This window comes from Dipodomys spectabilis, unplaced genomic scaffold (assembly GCF_019054845.1).
Source record: "Dipodomys spectabilis isolate Male_0828 unplaced genomic scaffold, ASM1905484v1 ptg000009l, whole genome shotgun sequence".
NCBI lineage: Eukaryota > Metazoa > Chordata > Mammalia > Rodentia > Heteromyidae > Dipodomys > Dipodomys spectabilis.
The window spans coordinates 26,841,060-26,856,003 of NW_024870686.1; the positions used below are offsets into that span (position 1 = coordinate 26,841,060).

Below are 14,944 nucleotides of genomic sequence, written 5' to 3' on the forward strand. Positions count from 1 at the left end.
AGTGGTTAACTTGCTATGGCTCATATGCTAGAGTACCAGCCTTGAGTGAAAGAGCCAAGGGAGAGCACAAGAACCTGAGTTCAAGCCCTAGTACCAGCACACACACACACACACACACACACACACACACACACACACGCACACATGCACACGCACACACGCGCGCACACACACGCACACGCACACGCACACACACACACACACACACACACTTCAGAATGCTCCTTTTTTTCCTTTTTCTTTTTCTTTTTTTTTCTCAAGAATGCCCTTTTAGGCTTGCTAGGCTTGCTTAATTCATACAATACAAGAGATTTCAGAAAGGGAAGAAATTATAGAGACAGAACTTCTATGAAACAATGTGAAGTTGGGTGAAATTTTTTGCAGTGAATAAGGACAGAAAGGTCGTAAACTGCTTCAATGAGAAAAATAACTTCATTCAGGCACATTTCAGACCATGCTTATATACAGCATAAGCAATATCTGGTGCTATCATGCTTTTATGAACATGAGGCAGCACTCATTTTATTGAGGAGAAAGAAAAAGACAAGGTTAAAAGTTAGCTATTAACAGAAGAAATGTTCTGTTGGAATGTTCATATAACTTAAGGTGGTACTGGTTAAAAACTCAACTCTTTCATTAATACAATCCTAAGGAAAAGAAACCTGGATCATGTTTTCTGATTCTCTAGTGAATCATATACTTTTTCCTTATGTGTATATTTTTTAAGCTGGTCTAGTTATCTATAAAAGTCTTCCTTTATGTTTAAATTTGGTCAGAGAAAAAGAAGGCTGAGCATTCATAAAGTTTTTAATATATAAAGATAGGTTACTCTGAAAGAGTATGAAATTTCATTTCCCAAAGATGGTCAGATAAGATGATGGATAGTTACCCACCTTGTCTTTAATACTTTAGACTAAGCAGAATATACTTGGGAAAAAAAGGTCCACTTCAAAATTTATACTTTTAAAACAACAAAACTTGACACGATAAGGTATTTTTAATTACAAAAAAAAAGAAAGAAAGAAAAAAATCGGGGCTGGGAAGATAGCTCAAGTGGTAGAGTGCTAGCCTTCAGCTGAAGAGCTGAGGGACAGTGCCCAGGCCCAGAGTTCAGGGACCATGACCGGCAAAAAAAAAAAAAAAAAGAAAAAGAAAAAAAAATCCTCTTTTAATTTTTTCTCACATGGGTTTAAATATCTCTCTCAGTGAATCTGGGTCAGAAAAGTGTTAGCGGTGTCTAGTTGTTAGAATGTTTTCACTGAAAACATGGCGCTGGTGGCACATGTCTATAATGTAGCTACTCAGGAGGCTGAGATAGAGGGACCATCGTTTAAAGGTAGCCTGGGCAGACAAATCCAAGAGAATCTTATCTCCAATTAACTAGCAAAATGCCAGAAGTGTGACTCCAGTGGTAGAGCATCAGCCTTGAGCAAAAAAAATAAAAAGCACAAGACCTTCAGTTCAAGCCCCAGTACTGGCACAAAAAAGGAAGAAAAGAAGGAAGGGAGGAAGGAGAAGAGAAGGGAGGAAGGAAAGGAGGGAGGAAGAGAGGGCAGAGGGAAGGAGAGAGGAAAGGAAGGGGAAAGATAAAGGAAGGAAGAAAGGAAGGGAGGAAGGAAGGAAGGAAAGAAGGAAGGAAGGAAGGAAGGAAGAAAGGGAGGGGGGGAGGGAGGGAGGAAGGAAAAAGAAACAAGAGTACTAAGCCAAAACTTTTGAAGGTTTGCTATAGCACCTTAGTGGTATGCTCAGGGCCAGCCATGGGTATTTCTCGGAAGGCTGGCTCCCATTTAACTGCTATCCTTTAAAAATCTGTGGACCATTTTGGTGAGGAGAGTGCATGCTGCGTGGTGGGGTGGGCAGAGTAGATGGGGTCTGACTGGAATGAAGGGAGGTAGCAACATTCAATGCCCCCCTTCCTTTCTTTAGCAAACCAGCCCAGTCTCCAAGGCTCCCCATCCTTCTCCACAAAGCCCAAGCCCTGGAGCCCCTCTTGGATTTGCTTTCTGGTCGGCAGGTGGGTTGCCCCTCCCCCCCTCTTCGTGTGTCTCCTGGGTGACTCAGTTGTGATTCCAGCCTCACCAATGTTGAAATCACCTGATGCTTGAACCCAGGCTGGACCTCCTCAGGAACTCCAGGGAGAAATCGAGAGCCCCTGCTTGCTGAGGAAGTTGTGCAGGTGACTGTGATTGAGCTAAACCTCCACCGTACTGGGGGAGGGCTGGGTTGCAAGTCGCTTGTCAAAGTAGAGCCCAGGCAGCTCTCCTGAGGCAGCTCTGTCAATCACAGCTCCCCAACTGTTTGCACAGGTTTCGAGAAGGCTGGCAGAAGACTCCGTTCAGTTGCCTCCTACTCACCAGCCTAACTCCCCCCAGCATCCTTTCCCACCGCACCGAGCTCCTCGCTGAGTGTCTATAAATACTCCATCTGCTCAGAATTTTTTTTTTTTTTTTTGCCAGACAGTGGAATCTGCACCGCCTTCCCACTACTGCAGACCGAAATAGCTTTTTTGAGGGGTTGCCTGACTCTAATACTCTGTTCTCTGACAACTTCGGTGCTCCTTGGCTTGATGCAAGCGGGATTCCATTGCCCTGAGAAGGTCCTCTCTGTTATTAGTGGGGAAATACACTCTCGGCGTTGGAATGAACTTTAAGGCATCATCCGAGCTTCTCTAATTGATGGAAACAGGTGCAGACAGATAGCCAGAAAAGAAAGCTGGAGGTTCCCATTTAACTGAGTCCCTACTATGTGCTAGAAAGGTGCTAGATTTCTGAACAAGTTTGCCACGTAGATAATATTTTAAAAAATAAGAAAGTTGAAACTCAGGAGGAAACGGAAGAAACATTCTATGAACAGATCCAGGATTTGATACAGGTTTTCACTGTGTGTCTCAGGCTAGCCTTGAACTCATGAACTGGTGTTCCTTTTGGCACAGCCACCTAAATGCTGGATGTGTCACTGTGTCTGGTTAAATCTAGGTTCATAAAATATATTATCACTGGGTGGTATGGTAGCACACCCCTGTTAATTCCAGCGCTTGGGAAGTGGAGGCAGAAGGATTTAGGAGTTTAAGGCCAACCTGGGTTACATAATGTGATTTTTATCTCAAAACCAAATAAAAATATATTATTTATTAAGCACTTGCTATGTGTTGGACAAAGGGTTAAGCATTTTATTTTTTACTAACTTATGTAAGACTGCCACAAAACGCAGAGAGAAAGATTAGTAACAGTAATATGACAATAGGTGACAATTAGGCACAGATGAGCAGAGACTGCCTGAGTTTATCCAGTTAGTGCAGCTGCTGATTTCTAAGGACCAAGTATATCATCTGTGTGTATGTGTGTGTGTGTGAGAGAGAGAGAGAGAGAGAGAGAGAGAGAAAGAGAGAGAGAGAGAGAGAACACTCAGGGCCTAGGCACTATCCCTGAGCTTTTTCATTCAAGGTTAGCCCTCTGTCACTTGAGCTATACCTCCACTTCTGGCTTTTTTGGTATTTAATTGGAGATAAAAGTCTTAAGGATTTAGGACTATGATCCTCAGATCTCAGCCTCCTGAGTAGCTAGGATTAACAGTCATGAACCACTGGGCACCCAGTAGGACCAAGTGTCTTTTTTTAGAATTCTGAAACTTTATGAGAACAGGGAATTGGTCCATCTTGTGGTTTTTTTTTTTTTTTTTTTTTTTTTTTAATTTAGGACCAAGAATCTTTGAAACAGGAATTTTTAGATCCCAGGCTCAAGTCCAGGAGGTCTAGATGCCAGCTCTGGTCACTTGTCCCCATATGCCAAATAAAGAGACCTGGTGAAGAGCAGAGAAGGGAGATTCATTACACAGCAGCCATGAGAAGAAAGCACTTCAGTATGTCTTGAGCCATCTTTGGAGTACAGACATGAGCTTTAGCCTTAAGTAGACAACTAACTGGGGGAAGGGAGTGAGAAGTAAGCATAATGATTAAACAATCCTGTTCATGGCTTGGTTGATCGTTATTTTGGTCATTTTGGAAAGGGTTCCAGAGGCATTGTGGTCAGGACAGGTCTGTCAGGATCACCTGATGAGTGGGGTCTCTGAGGATGCTCTATTGCTCCTTGGGTCCCTTGTCATAAAGCTGTCATCGATCGGTGCTAAGTCCTGGCCATGCCAGATCCCAAGGGGATTGCAAGGGACTGCAGAGAGAATGAATGGCTGAGAGCAGAGTCCCTCACAAAAGCGATGCGACATTCCAAGCTCTTCTCCTGCTTTCAGTAGATTCATGGTTCCAGAAAAAGCAGCTTTTTAAGTTCTCCTCACACTGTAGAGGGATTGGGAGCAGCTCAAGTCGTGACTGCTTAAGAAACTACTGAAATGAGCTGGCCAGACTTGACACAGGGATTGGGAAGAAAGGGAAGTTGATGAAGCACTCTGATCTCTGGATATCCATTTGATGGAAAGTGAGAGGGGACACTGTCAGGAAAGAGAGGCTTGAGGGTCTTTGCTTGTTTGGGGAACAAAGTAGATGGTGATACCATTGAGCCCTAGAATGAAGATAAACACACATTTATGCTCTGTGTTAAACAGCTGACACTCATTTAGCTGTTTCTCCACTGTGAAAGTAAGAGAAAGAATCATGTGTTCTCATTTTCAATTTCTGCACAAAACTTTTTTTCTTTTTGGAGGATTGACTGAAGGCCTTGAGGTTGCTAGTTCTCTATCACTTGAGCCACATACCCCTCTTCCAGCTGTTTGTTTTCTTTTCGGTCAGTCATGGGGTTTGAACTCTGGGCCTGGGGCCTGTCCCTCAGCTCTTCAGCTCAAGGCTAGCACTCTACCACTTGAGCCACAGGCCACTTCCAGCTTTTTCTGCTTATGTGGTGCTGAGGAATCGAACCCAGGGCCTCAAGCATGTGAGGCAAGCACTCTACCGCTGAGCCACCTTCTCAACACTTGGCTTATTTTTTAGATGAGTTCTTTCACTTTTTGTCCAGGCCAGCTTTGGACCTTAATCTTTCCACCTCTGTCTCCTGAGTAGCTGGGATTCTAGATATGGGATTCTACCATACCAGCCCTGCACAAAATTTACTGATTGATAGATTATAATAAAGAGTTGGTGTGGGGCAGGTTAACTATGAAGAAATGATCTGAATGCTAAAACCAACCCCTTCTCCTAATCCTGTCCTAGGAGACATTCATCTGTATCTTGGGCATAGTTATGTATATCTTTACTAATCTAGAGACATACTGAGAAGATAAAGGACAATAATAACATCTTGTTTTTATAGAAATTGTACTGTTTGCAGAGAATCTGGTATCATCGATGTCAACTCTCTACTATGACTTGGTTTGGTTTTTATTTATTGTCTATTATCTATAAAAGAGTCTAGTTCTGTAATCCGGGCTAAGACACGATGATGTTAGTCACATCCAGCCTCAATTCTCCATGTGCTGATATTATAGGCATGGAATACCACACCTGGCTTTCTAACACCATTCTTAAAAAAAAAAGTGTTTTTTCTCTAAAGGATTTTCTTTTTAATGTTTGGCAGATCATTTTCTGCCAAAGAGGTAAAATAACTCAATAATTACTTTTAGGACTTGAGTGGCTAGTTGTTAAATAAATAAATAAATATATGTAATGAATAGAGGTACTCTAAAGTAAAAAAAAAAATCAGCCATGTCTGAAGTATTCATTTAAAGAAAAAGAAAAGGTGAGAACAAAGTAAAATGTGTTCTTTGCTCTCACACTGACTTGTGAGGTTCCTGAAATAGTGTAAAGAAAACAGGACTTGAATCGGGCCCTGGTGGCTCACACTTGTAATTCTAGCTACTCAGGATGCTGAGATCTGAGGATCAGCCAGGGCAGGAAAGTCTGTGAGACTATCTCCACTAAACTACAAAAATGAAGTGAGGCTGTGGCTCAAGTGCTAGAGAGCTAGTCATGAGCACAAAAGCTCAGGGACATTGCCCTGCCCTGAGTTCAAGCCTCAGGACTGGGGGGGGGGGGGGGGGGGGGGGAAGAGGGGAAGGAGGCAGGGCAGAGGAAAACAGGCCTTGAAATCAGGACACCTGGAGTTGAGTCTTGGTTCAACATTACTCATTGTGTGACCTGCAGAAGGGAGTTAGCCTACAGGGGTTCAGTGTTTGATTTTTGCGTCAGCACTGAGCTTGAACTCAAGATCTGGTGCTGTCCATTAGCTTTTGTGTTCAAGGTTGGTGCTTTAGCACTTGAGCCACAGTTCCTCTTGTTTGTAGAGATAAGAGTGATGGATTTTCTTGCCTCCTGAGTCGAGTTGCTACGGTTCCAGGCACACTTGTGCCCAACTGTGGGCATCAGTTTTCAGAATTAGAAATTGGTCATAATACCTGTGTACTCGCTGTGGTTTTCTACTCAGCCCTTCCTCCATTCACACACTTCCTGATGCAGAACCGCACGGGTTACGGGTTACTCACTTTCAGCAAGCCTCGTCTGCAGATGAAAGATTTTTTATCCTATCCTTTCATTCTCCTATCCTTTCATTCTTTTCCTGGATTTTCTTAGCTCAAACGAATGCACATAGCTTTTTTCCTAGTGGAGAAGGGAGTGGACTGTTATTTTTGATGTTTATACCGTGAATTTTTGTTCCCTTTAGAACAAAGTTGAGGAAGGAGATGGTAAGGGATTGCTCTGAGAATTAAACGTGGTGTTGGACAGTGAGTGCTAATGGTTCCTTGCGCGCGCTCTCTCCCTCAATTTTTTTAAGTGAATGGTTTAGCTTTTGCCAAATGGCTATCACAGTTAGTGGCCTGGCAGAGATTTCCTGCATCTCATAGCTTTTTTTTTAAATTCTGCTTAGTTTCTCCTCCCTCCCCCCCCTTCCTCTTTTTCTTCTGTGCTGGTACTAGGCTTGAACTCAGAGCCTGGGTACCCTTTCATGGCCAAAGTTTCACTCTGGCTCTTTGGGTGGTTAATTGGAAGTAATAATAATCTCCCTGACGTTCCTACCTGGACTGGTTTCAAGCCTAGATCCTCAGATCTCAGCCTCCTGAGTACGAAGGGCTGATCACAGGCGGGTATTTGGGAGTAAGTGCAAATAAAATAATGACGACATGAAGAGGAATGACACAATCCTAACTTATTTTCCCTCCAGAATGAGCCTGGGAAAAGGCATCTCCAAACCTCTGGCCCCATTTTTTTTCTCCCAAGCCTGCACTTCCGGAGTTTACAGGTGGGTGTCTGGGGCGACCGCAGGTTAGACTCAGTAGGAGGGCTGCCTCCTGGGGGGAAGGGGAGCTTGCCTGTTAGCTTGTGGGGTCGGACTGTAACTGCTCCCTTTTAGGGAGAGAGCGGAGAGCACCCCCGTACCCCCGCCCCCAGGCTGGGTTCGAGGCCCACAGCTCCAGCTTCCAGTCTCCCTCCTTTCTCATTATGGTTTTTTTCCCTTTTCTTCTCTTGGTCAGTGTTTGGCTCAATTCTGCCAAGTTGCTCGGTGGGTGTCGATGATGTGTGGGTGCGGGTGGATGGGGGGGGGGGCGCATTTCATCCCAGACTTCTGCCTGCGCTCAGTGCTGGGGGTCCCGGTCTCCCCCCCTACCCCCTGGGGCTGCGCCCGCCTTTTCCCGCCCAGCCCCTCCAGCGCGGGGCACCCCCGCATTTATCCCAGCAGGAATCTGTCTCGGGCCTCCGGGCACGGCGGGGGGGCACTGCTGGGCAGGACGCCGCCACAGCCCTGCCCAGCCGCGGGCTCCTTCCTTCCCCGCCAGCGCCAGCCTCTCCCGCAGCTCCATCTTCCAAGCGTGGGTCCCCCCTCACCCCCAGCTCCCTCCTCGCTGCCCTCCCTCCATCCCCGCCCCCGTCCGCCCCGCGGCGGGGACCCCCTTCTCCCTGCCCGCACCCCGACCCCCGGGTCCCCCGGGATCCGCGCGCACGCAGCGCGGCGGCCGCTCGGGTGGAGGCGCTGTGGCGCGGGCCGCCCCCTCGCGCCCCGGGCGCCGCCTGGGCTCGGCCTCCGCCTCCGCCTCCTCCCGGGCCTCCGCCTCCCCGCCCGGGTCCCCGCCCTCCTCGGCGGTGCTGGCGCGGGGGGCGGCAGAGAGGAGTCTCCGGTGCCACCGCGGCGTCACACGCGGGCGGCGGGCGCGGGGCCGCATCCGCATCGGCCGCTGCGGGGCCGCGAACAAAGAGGTGGAGCCGAGGCGCGAGGTAGGGCGCGCGGGGGGTCGTACCCCGGAATCCTGGCGGCGGAGGGAGCGGGGGGAGGGGGCGCCCACCCCGCCACCCCCGGGCCCCGGGCAGCCGGGATCGCTGCCCTCACTCTCGGGGAGCCCGGGGAGCGCCCCGCGTCTGCGGCCTCTCCGGCGTCCTCGGAGCAGGAAGCTGCCCCGGCTCGGTGCCGCGGTCTCCCGGGACGCAGCCTCGCACCTGGGGCTCCCGGGAGCCGGGGTGTCGGGGGAATGCTCGCCGGCCCGGGGGTCCTCCGTGCGGGGCGAGGCGTCCGTTCCCGCCGCGCACTCTGCGGGGCTGGAGTTGTGCAACTTAAAGGCTGCGCGTTCATTTTCTTCTTAAATTAAGTCCTTGAAAACTTCCAGCCGCGGTGAGTGTGGGAATCTGTGTCCTCGGCCTGACCTAAAAGGAGGCGGAGATGAGACGGCGGGGTTGGATCCCCCTGGTCCCCCCCCCACCCCCCGCCTCCCCATTCTGGGGCCAGCTCGACCCCCGGCCCAGCTTCGGACCCAGCCGCGGACACCTGGCTCCGGGCGTGTCCAGGCGCGAGCGCGCGCGCGCGCGGGGTCCCCGGTACCTGTGCGCGGCCAGGAGGCGCGGGGCGCCGCCGGGAGCTCCCCTCCCCGCCCTGCCAACAACAGCTGTTCACGCGCCCCCTCCGCCCGGCCGCCCCCACCCCTTCCCGGCCACTGCTGGGGCCGGGCGGGGGGTGACGGGGGTGGGTGGGGGGACGATCGGGGGCGATCGGCACCGACCCCGGCTCGCCTGCTGTTCCCGATGCTTTGCCCGGCCGTCTTGGGATTCTCAAGACTTTTCAGCCGCATTCCACCGTCGAATTCTTGGGGTGATAATTTTTGCTACATTTTCTGAATGGGCTTCAGGACAGGCCGTTCCGAAATCCGTTTCACAGTTTGTCAATTGCTGCCGTGAAGGGTGCTATTATGTGTTAGCTGTTTTTCTAGCAAAGCTTACTGGTGTCTTTTAGGCTGATCGCCTTTCTGCTCTTTTTTGGTCGGGTGTGATTAAACAGGTATGTGTGTGTGTGTGTGTGTGTTTGTGTGTGTGTGTGTGTGTGTGTGTGTGTGTAAAAGCAGGTTACCAGGGCTTGAACTCAGGGCCTGGCTGCTGTCCCTTAGTTTTTACAAAATTCAGGGCTGGTGCTCCGCCACTTGACCCACAGCCGCACTTCTGGCTTTTTATTATTTTTTTTCTTTTTGGTGGCTAACTGGAGACTTTTCCTGCTCAGGTTGGATTCGAACCTCAAGTCTCAGATCTTAGCCTCCCAAGTTGCTAGGATTACAGGCATGAGTCACCCACATCCTGCTCCAGCAGTTCTGTTTTGAAGACAAGGAAGAAGCGTGTGTGTTTAATACTGGGTTCATTTGCCATATGGATCATGAATGCATGATTTTCTTTTTTGAACGATGAAGTGCACTGTGAATGGAGACGTTGCCAAGGTTTTAAAAGTAATTTCAGGTAGGGGAAACTTTCACTTGCATCTGTCTGCTCAGCGTCTCCTGTGAGTGGAGGACCTTTATCAAGGCAGCTACTATCACTCATAGAGCAGAAGAAATTGCGTTCATTATGGTTTCTCACAAATCCTGTCTATTGCGGTAGTGATGGATACTACTTGAGACCTCTTTCTGAACAGTGAAGCCCTGGCTATCTTCAGGGATTTAGTCTGAGTTGTCTAAAAAAGCATGTTTTGTTTTTAATTGTTGACTTTGGAGTTTAGAAACTACATTCCATAGCCAAGCTACCCTACAGAAAAAGCATGTTTGTGTACTTCCCCCCACCCCCCTCTCTTTTGGTTCTTGGCTCCTCCTTGAACTTTTCCCCCAGATAACAACACTAATATTCTCTCTTCTCCCTCTCCCTTCCCTCTCCAATTCCAGAGTGAAGTCTGCAATGGGTGTTACATGAATCGTTTTAAGGGGCTGCATACAGCTATGACATCTGCGAAGCCTGTTTCTCAGTAAAGCAGATCAAGATGGATGAGTCTGCCTTGCTGGATCTTCTGGAGTGTCCTGTGTGTCTAGAACGCTTGGATGCATCGGCCAAGGTCCTGCCTTGCCAGCACACGTTTTGCAAACGATGTTTGCTGGGGATCCTAGGTTCCCGGAATGAACTTAGATGTCCTGAGTGCAGGACGCTGGTTGGCTCTGGGGTTGAGGAGCTTCCCAGTAATATCCTGCTGGTCAGACTTCTGGATGGCATCAAGCAGAGGCCTTGGAAACCTGGCCCGGGTGGGGGCAGTGGGACCAACTGCACAAATGCATTAAGGGCTCAGGGCAGCACGGCTAACTGTAATGCCAAGGACCTGCAGAGCTCCCAAGGTGGACAGCAGCCTCGCGTGCAAGCCTGGAGCCCCCCGGTGAGGGTGAGTAGCCTTGCAGAGGCAGATCCTTGATTATAGGTGGTGAAGAATACATCTTTTCTTTATTCCCTAGCTTCACACTTTCTCAATCAGCTCTATGCTTTGAGAAGTCGTGCCTACCAGATCAGACAGGAGATTATGCCTCAGGATTTAACAATGCTGTTTCCTCTTGGCATGAGTTTGGACACACATAATTCTCTTATTTTCACATTGCTTTCCAGAGAGTCTTTGTTTTCTCTTAAGATACCTTTTGGGGAGCAGGTAGCAATTATCTGATGAATTCCAATTTTTGTTCCCATTTTAAAATGAAACTTTGCTGTGGTCTTACCCTTGTAGGTAGGCTTGGGAAAAATCATAATTGTGTTGGTGTGCGTGTGTACATCTGTGTTGTTAATATGCACAGGAGTAAATCGTAGTAGAAAAATCTAGTGGTGGTCTTGCAGTTTGAACTTAGGTCTCATACTTGCTTGATTTGCTTGCTGGGCTTGGGTTCTGCTCCTTGAGCCACGCCTCACTTTGTTTTTAGCGGCTTATTTTGGATGGGAGTCTCAGGGTGTTTTCCATCCCAGTCTGGCTTTGGACTGATCCCCAGGTCAGCCTCTTGAGTAGCCAAGATTATAGGCATGAACCACCAGCACTTGGCTCAACACTCGGTTTTTGTGTTGCTTAGAATCAGTCTATTGGTTTTATGAATGCACAGCACAGAATTTAGTGGTTGGAGGAATTCTTAACAAATCATGGCCACAGGTAGCCGAGTTTTGTTGCTATGGTAACCACAGGTCACTTAAGACTACACTAAAGGCTTCACTGAAGCATCTAGCTTTATGGGCAGGGAAATGAAATATTTCCATCACAATGATTTTTCTTGTTGTTTGGAATAAACCAATTTTACGGGAAGTTAAATATTTGTAATGTTCCAACTTAAATTTCTAGAAGTATGGTATTCCAAATAAACATCAGTTATGTTCCATAGGCGGAGTCTCTGATAAAGATGTGCTTTTGTTATCTTTTATAAAGGTGAAGGGTAGTCATGGACATTAGCTAATGAAGACAGTTCCATTTTTGTTGGAAGAAGCAATTTACTAATTGGCCAAACTGGTAAAATGTACTGTTAGAATCATTCAGCTAGATGAGGTGGTACTGGTGAGGTGAGCTGGGTGCTGGAGGTGCAAGTCTGTAATCCTCTCTGAGATCTGAGGATTGTGGTTTGAAGCTAGCCCTCCAACAAACTACTCAAAAAAGCCAGAAGTGGCACTGGGGCTCAAGTGGTAGAGCCTTGGGCAAAAAGCAGCTCAGGGACAGTGCCCAGGCCCAGACTTCAAGCTGGTGAGGATAAAAAAAAAAAAAAAAAGACAGGGGCTGGGAAGGTGGCTCAGTGGTAGAGCGCTTGCCTTGCATGCCTGAGGCCCTGGATTCGATTCCTCAGCACCACATAAGCAAAAAGAAAAAAGCAAGAAGTGGCACTGTGGCTCAAGTGGTAGAGCGCTAGCCTTGAGCTGAAGAGCTGAGGGACAGCGCCCAGGCCCAGAGTTCAGGCCCCACAAAAAAAAAAGACAAACCCAACCTCAAAACTGATTTCTTTCACTTAATCTAGAACTGTCTGGCTTCTGTAACAGAGCAGTAGTTACCTTCTCAAGCTTGTCTTTTTACAAATGTGGTGATGACAAGTGTGTAGAGCATTTTAATCATTAGAAAACTGGATCATTAGAAAACAGTTTCATCACTAGCGTTAGTGTCAGGTTTCTTTTTCTGTGCTGGTTGGTACTGGGACTTGAACTCAGGGCCTTAGGCTCTTCCCTCACTTTCCCTGCTTTGCCACTGGAGCTATAGCTCTACCTCCAGCTGTGGTTAATTGGAGATAAGAGTCTCACCAACTTTTCTGTTCTGGTTGACTTCAAACCCTGATCCTCAGATCTCAGCCTCCTGAGTAGCTAGGATTACAGTTGTGAGCCCACCAGTGCCCGATAATATTTCTTAAAATTTTTATTGAATCTTTTTTTTTAAATTAGAGAGAACTTTGGGTTAGGGTGACCTTCTAATATGGTTGTAGCCCTGTGAAATGGGTCTTGTAGCTTTTCTTAGGTTTCATTTATTTTGTGGAGTTCACTGGTATCTTAGCTAGTATATATGTAATCATGAATAGTTTATATCCAGAACCGCTGATCAGGTTGATAATTTCTGAGAGGCACCCAACCTAAGTCTGCTTACTTTAATGAAGGGGTAGATTTGCATCTTTGGAGAGGTTTTCTTTCGGGTTAATTAGACCGGTGAAAGCATAGCTTCTGGCTATGAATAGGAGTGTGCTAGCTGCTGCATTACCTGTTGTGAGGAATGTAATGAATGTTTGATCACCCAAAGAAAAGGAATTTAAGGAGAGGCTCTAATGTTTGACAGAATGTCCATTGAATCTAAAGTTTTCTTTCTAATGTAAAAAAAAGAGAGATTTGTTTCATGCTGCTTTAAGTGATTGCTCTTTTATTTGAACTGCTGAGCTTCTAAAATTGAATTTTACTTGTCTAAGGTAGTTTATTTGGAGATTTGGATCCTGTTAGTATTTTTCTGGATCATATGATTTTCTTAATTTGATTCCGGTGTCTTGGTTGGCATGAGAATAATTACCTGTAAAGAAGTTCCACCGAACTTGGGCCTTATAACTTGGATGAAATTGTCGTGGTGGAGCTGGAGGTGTGGCTCAAGTGGTAGAACACCTGCCAGCAAGCTTCAGGCCCTGAGTTCAACCCTCTGTATGGCCAAAACAAACCCCCAAATCCTAAACAAACAAGCAGACAGTTGAAGTAGATCTAATAGGAACTATCTGTTGCTTTGCAGAGGCAGAATTGAAATAGTCTGAATTGAAGTAAATAATAAAATACGGATGAGAAGAATGTTTTCTGATTCTCAAATGAGAATGAGTAAATGACTAGTAAATACTAGTCCACTACTTTAGTTTTCAAGTTCACATTAATCAAGGCTACAGATATAACACATGCCCCTGAGACATAAACACTTTGTGTGTGTGTGTGTGTGTGTGTGTGTGTGTGTGTGTGTGTGTGTGTGTGTGCTGGTACTGGGTCTTAAACTCAGCCTGGGTGCTATCCTTAGCATTGTCACTTAGCATTCTGTCACTTGAGTCACAGCCCCATTTCTGGCTTTTTGGTGTTGAATTAGAGATAAAAGTCTAAGAGACTTTCCTGCTGAAGCTGCCTCCAAACTGTGATCCTCAAACATCAGCCTTCTGAATTGTTAGGGATTACAGGTGTGAGACACAAGCACCCAGCCAGATAAGTACTTTCCCAAAAGGTACTCCTTTTAAAAGCAAGAAGTTTGCCACATGCAGCCTCGTGGCGGTTGTACTACATTCCTTTGGACACCTCCCTGAGGTGAATGACTGCAATAAATCACAAATATGCATCCTCCTCCCTTAAGGAGGTTCTGACCCAGCCCAGTGGTGCAGTGAGCCTGCTCCCACACGTCCTGTCTCGCTGAACATGATAACATGTGGAATGTCGCCTCAGTTTACGACTTGTGTCTTGTGTTCCTGTAGCTTGTTGACTGTGTGGTTCCCTCAGGCAGTCAGCAGAGGTTGGTAGAATGTTATCAGCAGGCTCAGCATTTCCAATGCCTGGCACACCTTGTTCTCAGAATTTTTGTGTTTCCTGCCTGATAGGAGGGAGAAAAGGAAAGAGTGAATATGGGGTTGGAGTCACCGGTTTGTTTATCTCAAGTAAAGAATTCCTGTTGGGTGGTGGCCAAAGTGAAGTAGTAAGTAGAATGAGCCACTGAGAGAGGGGAGTATGTGAGACATGTTTCAGTGGAGTTATGAAAAAAAAAGTACCTACAGAAGAGGATAACTATCTAATCTTCTGTACCTTAGACAAGGAATATATGCGTATGAATGATTTGGAAAACATTTAAGAAATTCTTACTGAGTTGTGACCTAATAACATAAATCTTTGCTTTCTTATGTGTAGTGCCATTGGTTTAAGACCTAGTCCTATCTGTGCATTGTTTCAGTCCATGTAGCTATCACTACTTCATGATTTCATATTGCTGCCATCTTCAAGCAAATCTGTTCAGTAAAAACTGACCGCGTGACAACTAATTTACAGTTCTTTGCACTTCAGCTATTCTTCTCTTCCTTTAAGTACTTATTAAGTGCTTACCTGGTTCAAGATTGTTCAGTATCTGCTGGGTAGATAGATCAGCATGGCCAACCAGCTTGAAACTCAGCTCTTACACTTGTGATTGTGTGGTCAGTCTTATTGCAGAGGTTAAGAATATAATAGCAAGTCTGGTATATAATTTAGTGTGGTGAGTTAGAGCGAGGAGAGGAGTAGCAGAAGAGCATCTGTCTGGTGTGGGAGTAAAGAGTATGTGTGGGCTTCTATACCCTAAGG

General features: G+C 46.8%; 1 protein-coding gene across 3 annotated transcripts in view; it reads left to right on the top strand.

Annotated features, from left to right (window-relative positions):
- Window positions 1-8,055: 8,055 nt before the first annotated feature.
- Window positions 8,056-14,944, top strand: part of Sh3rf1 (SH3 domain containing ring finger 1) — a 148,036-nt gene continuing 141,147 nt past the window's right edge. For 2 of the 3 annotated variants that reach the window (XM_042701239.1, XM_042701256.1), the window contains exons 1-2: window positions 8,056-8,149; window positions 10,066-10,550. In XM_042701239.1, coding sequence (XP_042557173.1) covers window positions 10,161-10,550 — 390 coding nt within the window. In that variant the 5' untranslated portion in view covers window positions 8,056-8,149; window positions 10,066-10,160. Of the gene's footprint in view, window positions 8,150-8,960; window positions 9,015-10,065; window positions 10,551-14,944 lie in introns of those variants that run through there. The other variant, XM_042701247.1, reaches the window with a different exon arrangement.